The sequence below is a fragment of the Zeugodacus cucurbitae genome, chromosome 4 (genome assembly GCF_028554725.1).
Source record: "Zeugodacus cucurbitae isolate PBARC_wt_2022May chromosome 4, idZeuCucr1.2, whole genome shotgun sequence".
NCBI classification, from domain to species: Eukaryota; Metazoa; Arthropoda; class Insecta; order Diptera; family Tephritidae; genus Zeugodacus; species Zeugodacus cucurbitae.
In genome coordinates, this window is record NC_071669.1 from 66,483,555 (window position 1) to 66,496,283 (window position 12,729).

Consider the following 12,729-nt stretch of genomic DNA (forward strand, 5'->3'; position numbering starts at 1 on the left):
TTGGCGCAGCAAGTGATGTTCGCTGGTCTTTATTAACTGTCAGGTGGCATGTCTAACCCACATTAACGCTGGCGCATTTCTTCACTTAACATTCATTTTATATGTATGGCTTGATGTTCGCACAAGTAGGTAATGTAGTGGATTGCTTATTTATTTATATAGGCTTGTTATTGCTTCTCTGGAGGAGTGGGGGCGATAATGATAATAAAAAGGGTACTACACGGGAATTGCGTATGGAAATTACGTTATATCTATAAAAATGGTAATCAGAAGTCTAATAAAGAACGTTCTTATATGCCGTCTATATAATTGATTAATATATAATAATAGTATTATAATTTATATTTCTTCCTCTTCTGCATAACCTATATTTCATTGTCTTTTCAAAGTAATATATCCCACAACATTATTTATATAATTTCTATTATTAGAAATTAAAAACAAAAAATAACAATTCCATTTATTTTCATAAAACATGAAGAGAGCATTAACCAGCTGTGCAATTTAGTTGAAACAAAACCCGCCAGACAGACATCCTTGCAAAGTCTGGGCGCACCAGTGCGTATAAGCAACAAGAAGTTGCACTTGACAAACGATTGTAGCTTGTGTGAGCTGGTGTGTGTGTGTGCACTTATGCCGCTACTTGATGTACTTGATCCACTACTGTGCTGTGAAGTGTTAGAGAGCTGACACATATTTATGTGTGACGCTTTCAGTCGTGGTTGCGTCTGCAATTTGTATTTTCCTCACCCTCGGAAAAGTATTTTATACATTTTAGATGGATATATGTGCATACTATATGCTTAAGAATAGATGATAAAATGCTTGCATCTAGACGAAAAAACACCGTTCATATTAAAAAAAATATTAATTCATAAAGCTCTTAAAAACTTACGTTTTGAAAATGCTCTTTTTAAAGCTCTTTTTTGAAAGCTTCTAAATTGCTTAAAATGCTTTTACATTCGCCCACGAACAGGAATTTAATCAGTTTTTAAAATGGCTTCGAAGCTTTTGCTTCAACTTTTAAAAGCTTTTGAAGCTTTTTAAAACATTTTGAAATATTATCTCAAAAAATTGTATTATTAATTTTTGGCAGCACTTAAATTCAAGAATGAGTAAGTGAAATTATACAAAAAAGGAAAGCTCTTTCTAAAAACATTTCTACAATTAAGAGTAAGCTATTCGATTGTTCATGTGAACGATTAATTTTATTCATACTATATACCATAATAACTAACCTCAATTTTGTTGTCATCCAATTCCAATTCCGACAAGATCCACAACTCAGCAAACACCGTATCGCCAATGAAATTGATATTATTATGCGACAGCTTAAGCTCATTCAAATTGCCCAGACCTTTGAAGATGTCGCTGGTCAGCACCGATATCTGATTATGCGCCAAATTCAAATACACCAAGTGAGGCATCTCCACAAAGAGACTGTCATGCAAGTTCGAGATATTGTTGTTGTTCAATAGAAGTCGTTCGCATTGTGGTAGGTTGTGGAAAGCATGACGATCGATCTCAAATATCTGATTATGCTCCAAATTCAACTCACGCAAGCGTATATGATTAGCGAAAGCGTCCTGAGCCAAAGCCGCTATATGATTATTAGTCAAGATGATGCGTTCCAAATATGGTAGATTGGCAAAAGCATTACTCTTCACCACATCCACTTGTGAGTACTCAATATTAATGCTGGTCAAATTCTTCAGTGATTCAAACACCATCGTTGGTATATAATCCAGGCGTCCATGATTCTGTATGACAAATTTCAATTCACGCAAACGTTTCTGTTGAAAGAAACGCGTCCAAGTTGTATCATTCTGTGGCAAGATATCGGAGAAGACCCAACACTCCGCCTTCAGCACGGGCACATGATTCTCATCGGGTGTGCAATAGCACATGAGTTTCATATCGCGACGACGCACACAAAAACCGGTCGTGTCCATGGGACCCGTGTATGAGCTGGTGGCCGAGGACGGCATGCTCGCATAGTTGCTGTTCACGCTGCCGCTGCTGGCATAGTAGGTGGATGAGGCGGAGGTGGAAGAGGCGGCGGAGAGGCGATCGCTACGTCGGCGTCCTTCTTTGTCACGCGAACGCGCCGCTGCGGGTGCAATGAGACAGGCAACGTAGACGAGCGTGATGGCGAGCAGTATGCGCCGTTGACAGTTAGACGGCCACATTTTGTTGTTGGTTGCTTTGTGGGGTGTTCGTCGAATGTATGTATTGTTTAGTTTCCGACGAAAGAGTGGAGCGCGTTTGTTTGGTATAGGTATTAGCTTAAGTTAATCTTAAGTGGGTTTTTAGGTGGGTTGGTTGTTTAAATGATTGATCGGCTCTACTTCTTTTCTGCTCCTTCCTTATTTGCTTCTTTTATATAAATAAGTTCGTCGAATGCGAAAAATCGTTTAAGCTCTAGCTGTTAAGCTGCAAATAGAATTAAGAAGAATAAAATATTATTAATTTGTGGTGTTATTATTGTTGTTGTTTTTGTTTATAAGTGTTTCATTTGAAATATTAACATATTTAAATTATTTTTATCCTTGCTTGTTATTGTTTCCTTTACTCGAATGATTCTTGATAAGCAAAAAATATTGTTTCATAGCATTAAATCACAAAGAAGACAACTAATTTCACTTAGTGGCAACCACTGTAAGCCTTATACATTATTACTGATAAAACTACTATTTATAAGTAGAGAAGTCTGTCCAGCAACATATCAACCATAACGTTCAGCGCATAACACTTGACTTACAGTCATAACTAGACACAGACAGTGTCAACGAGATGGTCTACTCTACCCTCCACCCACACTAGTATGTAGTATGAACATCACCCCGCCAACTAAGTGTCATTCACCACCCGCTTGTTACAATAAAGCCTGCAATTTTATTTAAAAAGCTCACAATTGTATTTATTTGCAACATAACTTTTATTTATTTTATGGCCACTGTCCGCTGTGTGTGTTGGTGTTGCATTGCAGTGTGAAAGTCGAAGAATACAACAACACAATCGCTGATTTCGCTTTGCTACTCCAACTACAGTGCCATTTTGCTTTATTTTGTGTATATTTTTTTTTTGTTTTTGTTGCTTTTTCGTTCATTTGGCTGCCTGATGCCCGTCGCCCACTTTGTGCCCCCCCTTGCACTTTAACTTTGTTTGCTTTGTGCTCGTCGTTTGTGTTCTTTTTTAAATTGCTTAAAATTGTTTCCTTTTTCATAGATTTATGACACTCATAAATTATAACAACAGCACGAGTAAGAGTGCAACAATAATGGCATTGTGAGAAATAACAAAAAAAAAAAAGAATTAAACGAATTAACGAAACAAGGAAAAAAAACGAGAGAAGGAAATTTATTGTGGGTATGTATATACATATTTTATGACGCAAAAAATATTTGGACTTTCAAAAAAATAAAAATTAAGTTGTGATTATATATTTTGGAAATTTTGAAAAATGTACTAATTTTTTTTTTGAAAATTAAAAAAAAAGTATATTTTTATATAGCATAAAATTTTCAAATTTTTTTAATTTTTTTTTATTTTATATTTTGGAAATTATGAAAAGCTGAAAAAAAAATTGTTAATTGTAAATTTTTTTTTTTGAAAATTAAAAAAGGAAATTTTTATTATATTTTATTTATTTGGAAATTCTGAAAAAATAATTACTAATTTTTGTTTTTGGAAATTAAAAAAAAGCAAATTTTTATATTGCATAAAATTTTTGGATAAAAATAAAATTTTGTTTTAATTTTATATTTTTGAAATTCTGAAAAACTGAAAAAAAGTAATTCTTTATTTAAATTTTATGTATTTGGACATTTAAAAAAAATGAAAAATTTTTTTTTTATATTTTTATAATATAATTTTTTTTTTATTTTTTTATTAATTTGGCTTGATAGACTTGCATCAAAATCATTGGCGTCACATCATAAATAATATATTAACATCTACCATATAATATATTAATATATTTTTCCAAATATTCAAAAATATATATGTGTGTTTGATTTATTACTATTTCTCATATGAAAAACACTAGCAAATATTTTTCAATTTTGTATATTTCCAAAAGAATCCAAGCAAAGCTCGAAAAACAAAAGCTTTATTTGAAGCACAAAGATGCACAATGCAAATATGACAGCGAAAGTCCACAATAATCTGTTGTGTCTGTTATGTCTGTTTGTATGTGAAAGAAGCAGAGATAGATAAAATATTAAAGTCAGAAAGCAGAGTGACAAAAGGATATTGAAACGTAACAGATTATTTGCATACATATGAGCACATATGTGTTTATTGTTGTGTGCATGCACCTACATATATATAGGTGAGTAAGCAAACTGTTGGAGTTACTATGCTTATAAGGTGAATCTTATTTTTTCTTTTTCATATTTCATGCGTATGTACATGCACCAGTGCAAAGTGGTATTCATAAATATAAAAGTGGAATAAATTGCAAACTGATTGCAGTAGTAGTCCATTTTGCACCGGTAACTAGTTCAAAATCAGCTTTATATGTGGCTAAGTTTTACATTTGGATACAAGAGGAGACTGGTTCCATTTTTAGGGTGAGGAAACTTTAATTATAGCGTTCTTTTGAGTATTCACAGAGGCATATATGTAACTGCTATCGAATCATTTAAGATTCTGCAAGACTTTTAACAGCAAAGACAAAACTCAAACACATACAACCATTCCAATTTTATGAGCCAAAGCAGAGTAAAACTACAGATTGCTAACGCTATGAGCTATGAGTACACAAGTCTTCAAATATACATATGGACAACATGGTATAGCATAAACTTATACTCGTATACATACGTCTGGCTCATAAGTTCCAGCAATCCTTTGCATTATCTTCAGCACACAGTTCAATGTGTATATATAGTATGTGTTCATGGATATGAAAAGTGTATGTATGTATGTGTCACCTACTTGTGTTGTGCTCAGCATGACTTAGGAAACTGCAGCGAAAAGCAATTTGTCTTTCTTCAATGATTTCGATTAAACTTTTGCACAACATAATGTCGCACAATACAAAGCAAATATGCAGCTACATACTAGTTTAGTACATAAATACTCGCCCAGTAGTTGCAACGAGTGACATATCTAACTGTTGTCATAAAATTTTGCATATACACACATACATATATCTACTAGGGCAATACTTAAGAACTATTCTCATAAACATTGGAGAGTGCTGAAAGTGTAACATACTTTCGTTTATGGCTGGCGAAGTCAAAAGTCGTATGCCATGCATATGGAGCGATGAGTAATTGACGTTGAATTTATTTTCATATACGTATGTATATCTATATTTGTACGACAAATACGGGTTTTTACTATCGATAATTCCTGCTTGTCATCCAGCTAGGGTGTTGTGGAAAAGAGTTTTGCAGCTTTGCAAATCAATGCAGAACTCTCAAGAGTTTAATACTTTTTATGAAGTCGCATATACTTCTTGATTCATAAGCGAGTTTATTATTGCCAAATGGGTGCTAGTATGTAGTCTTAACTTAATATGATATTGAATTTAGTGCGGAAATGAATTTGAACGTTTGGTAAATTAATGTGTTTATTTCTTTTTTAATTTATATAATTTGATTAAAAAAATTAAAAAAATTAAAAAAATTAAAATTAAAATTAAAATTAAAATTAAAATTAAAATTAAAATTAAAATTAAAATTAAAATTAAAATTAAAATTAAAATTAAAATTAAAATTAAAATTAAAATTAAAATTAAAATTAAAATTAAAATTAAAATTAAAATTAAAATTAAAATTAAAATTAAAATTAAAATTAAAATTAAAATTAAAATTAAAATTAAAATTAAAATTAAAATTAAAATTAAAATTAAAATTAAAATTAAAATTAAAATTAAAATTAAAATTAAAATTAAAATTAAAATTAAAATTAAAATTAAAATTAAAATTAAAATTAAAATTAAAATTAAAATTAAAATTAAAATTAAAATTAAAATTAAAATTAAAATTAAAATTAAAATTAAAATTAAAATTAAAATTAAAATTAAAATTAAAATTAAAATTAAAATTAAAATTAAGTCTAGAAAAATTTCGTTATTAACTATGAACAGATATAGCTAAAAATGCATTAAAAACTCTTCTCCACTGCTATTTTTCAGACCCATTCCATTTTCCACCAGTTTTATGCATTTTATATAACTTATTAAGCTTTAAAAAAGCTGCTTTGACTTCCACATGCTTTGTTTGTCTTAAGCTTTAAGCTTAAATTTCTTCATCCACGCCGCATACACGCTTCTGCACGCCAAGCGTGAAGCCATTTTTGTGCGCCCAAAAGCAAACATATTTGTGCTTGAGCTTGAAACGTTTAACATTCAATCATGGTCTTTACCAAGGATAAACGCAAAATTGTTGATTGCTTTGATTTCATTTATTGAAACTTCAAGGGAAATTGCTTTATTTATAAAAGCGACTTCCGAACTGAAGGCCTAATACCAAAGAAATACAACGAAAATCTGCCTAAAGACCAAAACCGGCATTACAAATTGCCTAAGCACATTGAGCAAAACCTTTGTAAACACACACTTACAACGAAATGTGTGTGTATTCGAGTAAGGGTGTGTGCGTGTCTGAGAGCTGCCGAAACATATGCAAGCATATCGAAACATTTTGCTGACAGGCACGCATATCCTGTTGGTCCATAAATATTTAGTGTGTACACATGTATGAAGGGAGTGTCTGTGTGCGTGGTTCGGCTTGTGCTTAAGTTCGGCACACTGTGGCGTATGAGTAATCTGCATGGAAATTGTTTTCAATTTTTGCCATTTGACAAATGGTGACACTTCCGCTGTGGCAAACCTTAAAGTGCGAACAGACAGCCCGACAGACGACGCACGGACAGCCTTGCTGACTGACTGACAGAGGCTGACTAACGGAGTCATCGCAGAGAGTAGACAGTGAGCTGAAATAGATGAAGGGATAGACATAACCGGCAGATGAACGGTTAAAACACACGCACACACACAGAAAATGATTTCCCAAATATTCCATATACGGGTACACACATGTGTAGACATATGCATATGCATGTGCCTGGCTTGAATGTTGTCAGGCGGACGGATTTCGCCAACAGTTACTGTCAGCACAGTCAAAACAAAACCCAGCAAAAAACACGTAATAAAATAGATGACAAAACGCAACAACAACAACAACGTGTCAGCAACATCAACCACAGCGTACAGTGGCAGCAGCTGTATATATGCAACATTGTTGCCGCAACATCACAGCTGTTGCTATCTACTGCCACTGCTGCTACTGCCGAAGTTGTTGTTGCTGTTGTTGTGGTTGAAGCTTTTGACACATCAAAGCTGTGCGCAAACAGCAAACAGTTCATCATCTTTCCATCGCTGGTTGTTGTTGCCTCACTGTTGGTTATTGTTGTAGCTACTCATGTGGTGCGCCATACACATGTACCGGCGCTTGCTTGGGTGCATGTGTGCGTGTGTGATGTGCGCTGAAGCCGCCGTCACCACCGCCGCTGATGAGTGTGCGATGACGATGATGATGTCGTTGATGGCTGGTCGGGATCTATGGTTGAGCTGCGCATGAAATAAAGCCAAGTGTGCATCATCATCAATCATAATGACACAGTCAGCCTGAGGAGCGCCACACACGCATACAAATTTACGCATATAACGGCGCTTTGCTGCCCTTTTTTGCTGCTGGTTTTTTTTCTGTCAGCTGTTTGTTGTTATTTTTTGTTTTTGTAATTTATGAATATTGTATGGCGCGTTGCGTTAGTCTGCTGCCAGCAAAACTTAGCCGCCGCCATGGGATTTATTTTGTCACACGGCAGCCACGCACAGTGCAACATTTAGGCGAGTCGAGCTGTACGCACGCCGCCAGACGCTGACGGTTAGACGTCATAGCTTATGAGGCACCCGGCGGGCTGACAGTCGTGACAGTTAGTTATGGCAGGCGATTTGTAATAAATCGCTGAGCTGTCATGCAATTCAATTCATTTCAATTCAACTGTTTCAATGGGCTTTGGTGCAAAAGAAACAAAATCGTAATGGAAAAAATATAATAAATTACAACAACATCAAATTATGTTTATTTGACATTGAGTTCATTGCTTCATTGTTTAGCAATTACTCTTGTGGATGCATATATGTGTGTGTCTACTTATGTGTCTGCAATGTTATACGCTTAATATGAAGGTTGTGATATTACATATTAATCCTGAGTAGTGTAAGTTGTTTATGAATATTTTAAGCAACGATGCCACCTATTTCGAAAGTAAACATTTAAAGAATATGTTATATTATATATTAACCAAAAATAATTTCATTTTTTTTTAAGTTTCGCTAAAAGTCTGATTTAATTTATTTTCACTAGAGCTGCCACACAGAAAAAAATTAAACATATAACTTGAAATCAAAAGGATGTATTATTTTACGAAAACCCTCATTTTACGAAAAATCCTATATATCTATATATATATATATATATAGCAAAAAGTGACGTTATTTTGTTATGTGTTGAACTCTTCATCGGAATGAACGATTTTATGGTACGACCGTGCTGAGTGACTGTATTGAGATGATGGGTTTGGAGTCGTACTGAATTTAAATACTTTTTGAAATTTTTACATGTAATTTGAAGTCTCATAGCCTCTCCCTTCCTAGGATGAGGATATAGGGACTACGAAATATGATATACTCTAACGCTGGTTAGATTATTTGTTAAAATCAATAACTTCTGAAGTCCTCTTCGGCAGAGAAACGCATATTTTATACTCTCGAAACAAAGTTGCTAATAAAAATGCTTTAATTCAGCAAGGAAAACCACCGGAAACCTTAAATTTCATTATAAATATGGTATAAAAGAGCTGCACTCAAAATGGTATACAAAATTTTAAATGGACGAGGTTCCATCCACTTAAACCATACCTCCGAAACTACTCGTCCAATTTCAATGAAAGTCGGTTCATAATATCTTCCTAGATTCCCAATCATATGTTGTGAAAATAGTCCAAATCGGTTCACAATCACGCCTACTTCCCATATACCAGAACTTTGAAGTCGATCTGAATTGTTTACTTTACTAGTGAAGATATCGAAACAGAACTTTGCAAAAATACTGCATTTAAAGAGTGGCATCGCCCTTCTAAAAATCGCCGACATTGGTCCATAAGTTTTCAAGACCCTATATATCGAACATGAGGAGCTCAGTGCTTCTAACAAATTTTATACCGAAAATATAGGTAAGTATCTCAGATATTTTGAAGAAATTCAGAGAGAACATCATTCTTTTTATAATATGTCTCCGTGCTAAAAATTAGTGATATCGGTCATAACTTCCCCTATCTCTCATATACTTAATATTGGGGTTTTCAAACTTTCAATGGACTTTATATCATATACATATGTATATGCCGAATATGTGGGTAACATTTTTTGTTTTATTAATAAAATTAAATAAATAAATTGCGAGAGTATACAATGTTCGGTGACACCCGAACATAGCCATTCCTTAGTTGTTTTTTTAGAAGTTATTTTTCGAAATTTTCGACATTTAATTTCAAACTTCACCAGATCTTTCGAATATGAGATAAATATCTATTTATAAAGTACACATTTATGTTACAGCAAGCTTAAATTGGTAACTCCTTCAAATCAGTTGAATCATAAATTTTGTAATCCAAATTTAATTTTCTGTCAAAATTTCAAAAATTCACATATATTCCATCCTTATTTGATTTATTTTAATAATTTTCATATCACCAAGAGATCACCGCGTAGTGATTTATGAAGCGCACAAGTTTCTATATGGCGAAAGTGAAAGAAATTCAATTCAAAGTATTTGTTTATTGGAGTTCTTAGTTGAAAAGTTATTTTGTGCTTATAACAAATAAGAAAACAAACTAAATCAAGTGTGTGTGTGTGTGTGTGTGTGAGCGCGCACGTATGCCTGTGGCAACAGCATATAATTCGATATCTTGCACAAAACTCAGGTAAATCACTACCCCGCCAATTGCTGTCAACTCCCGTGCCAGCCAGACAACACAAACACAGTGGAAGATGCGCACCAGAGCTGGTGACTGCCACGGCGGGCAGCATCTGCGGCACACTTTCAGATAAGCGAATTCATATGTGTTGTATATATATAAATATATGTTTATAATTCACACTGTTGTCAATGCAAAAGTTCTTAACCCCTTCTTTGTCCCCTCCCCCCTAAGCTTATCGCTTTTCAACGGGAGAAGTAGAGAAGAATTCAGGTGCAAACTTCTCGACGCTGAGCCAGTCAGATTGTATGAATATTTTGCTAGCAGATTTACTTAGAAGGCATATCTTATAAATATGAGCATATACTGTACGGTATGCCAGCCAAAGTTTGCGCAGCACTCACATACACACACACACACACCGTCACTTGCACTCGCTGGTTTATTCAATTTGTTTTTATTTTCACCTTGTTGGCATGATTTTGGTTGTTATTGTTTTTTGCGAATGAAATATGTGCTTTTATTTTGTAGAAAATTGTTTGGCAAATATTTTTGCAATTTCCATAAATTCTGACAATGACAGCTGTAATATAAATAAATATACTAACACTTGAACAATGGCATATACAGGGTGGCACATAAACATGCATACAAATATTAATATACATAGATATATATATATATTATACATATATATACACTTGAATATAGCAAGAGTGCACTAAGGTGCCACATCAGACCATTAGACACTCACACACACACAGACATCCACAAGCAGACTCACTCAAAAGCATTGAGTTACCGTGCAGCTGGTTAGACTCAAGCACCGTCTGGCGTATTGCCGTTTGAAGTTGTGTATAAAAAAAGTGTAGAAAAAAGTTGATCTAACAAAAGGTGCCTATAATGCAGCTGCTGTTATTGGCAGTCAAAGTTCTACGCTTCAGTTTCATTTTGTCTCAGTGCTGAGTGTGTTTGCATGTGACCTTTCCAAATTCTTTGCATATTTCTTGATAAAACAATTTCAAGCAGATGATACCGCACCAGCACCTATGAATATACAAAAGGCACAACAACAACAACAAAAACAATAAAATTAAATACATGTCGCTACTCATATGCATAGACAGCAAATGTCTGCATACTTATTTATTTACTTTCGTGCACACACACACACACAGCCGTAAATAAAAGCCTCCCTAAGCATGAGTGTGTGTGTGTGTAGAAGTTCAGCACGAAAAGTTTATTACACTGTGTAGTAAGTAAATAATAGCTACTCTTCATATTGTCTGAAGTTTATAGACCGTTGCAAGAAAATTTTGAGTGCTGCCTTTCGTCTGTGCAACTATTTGCTCGTCGTGCTTTTCGTAGGTGGTGAAAGTGATATGCTGCTCGTGTGTGTAATTGTTTGTGCTTGTATGTGAGTGTACCTTTAATATTTGTTGTTTGCCTTTAAAATTTTTAATAAATTATTTCATTTCGCTTTTGCTTACACACATCACATTTACTTTTCTGTATAAAAGTGAGCTTTTTTTAGGTGCTTTTACCTTGTAAGGAACTGTGATATTTAATTGTAGAGAAGAAGTGCTACCAACACATATATGTATATTGTACAATATTTAGTGTTAGAATATTGTCGATGAAAACAATTTTTTAACTAAATTGAGCCCTACAATTATCATATCTTTTTTATCAACTTTTGACTATTCAGCCAAAATGTAGGCCACGATTTGTGTGCAGTATTATAGCTTGCAGAATTTAATACCGTAGAACGAAAGGTCCCATTGGTGATTCTATTAGACCTTTCGAATACCTTGTTCTTATTTACCAACTTTCATGTATTGTACCTAAAGGCGGATAACTATTTCAAGGCATTATTGCTGTTACAGAATTTTTTCTATCATCTTTTAAATATTGTGCCTAAATGTAGGCAACGATTTGCATGTAGCATTCGAGCACACAGTATTCATTACCCTAAAACGCAGGTAATATAAGTAAGATTTCAGAAATAATCTATTAAAATTAGGTCTTTAGAATCCTTATCTCTTTTATCAACTTAAGATTTTTGCGCCAAAGTGAAGGCAACGATCTGCATGTAGTATTGTAGAACATAGAATTCAGAGACATGGAACGAAGGTGTGATTTTAGAATTAATGATATGAAAATTCGCTCTTTCGAAACTCTTTTTTCTCTCAACATTGGTTTGTGCGCCTAAATGTAGGCAACGATTTGTATCCATTATTGCTGTATGCAGTATACCGACGATCACATTTACCTACATTAAGTACACCTAATTAGTTAATTATTAAATACAGAGCTTATGCCTCAAACATATGTCGATCTTCAAACTACCAAGAAGTTCAAGGTGTTACATGGGTTTCGTGGGTTCAAAAAGTCTTTTTTTTATTTTTTGCTTATTAATTTCTACATCTGAAAAATATTCTCCTACATTTTCAAGTCGATCCAAGTCGGTTGTCAAATTTTCTCGAAAACTACTCAACCGATCTTGATGAAATTTTGCACAGGTGTTCAAAATACAATTTATTCAAGCTTGAACGAATGATTTTTTCTTATTTCAATTACAACTATTTTACGAATGTCGAGCTAATTTGGCCGAAATTTTTATTTTTTTGGAAAAATGTCTGCTAAATTTCTAATTATTATTATTTATTATTTTTCCTTCGTTCAAGCAAGAGTTTATGGTCTTAACTAAAACAATAGGCCTTTTTTACTCGA

General features: G+C 33.6%; 1 protein-coding gene across 3 annotated transcripts in view; it reads right to left on the reverse strand.

The window, feature by feature from the left end:
* Positions 1-12,729, reverse strand: part of Con (connectin) — a 158,958-nt gene that overhangs the window by 43,427 nt on the left and 102,802 nt on the right. For all 3 annotated transcript variants that reach the window (XM_029041027.2, XM_011188225.3, XM_011188233.3), the window contains exon 3: positions 1,239-2,433. In XM_029041027.2, the coding sequence (XP_028896860.2) occupies positions 1,239-2,189 (951 nt within the window). In that variant the 5' untranslated portion in view covers positions 2,190-2,433. The remainder of the gene's footprint in view (positions 1-1,238; positions 2,434-12,729) is intronic.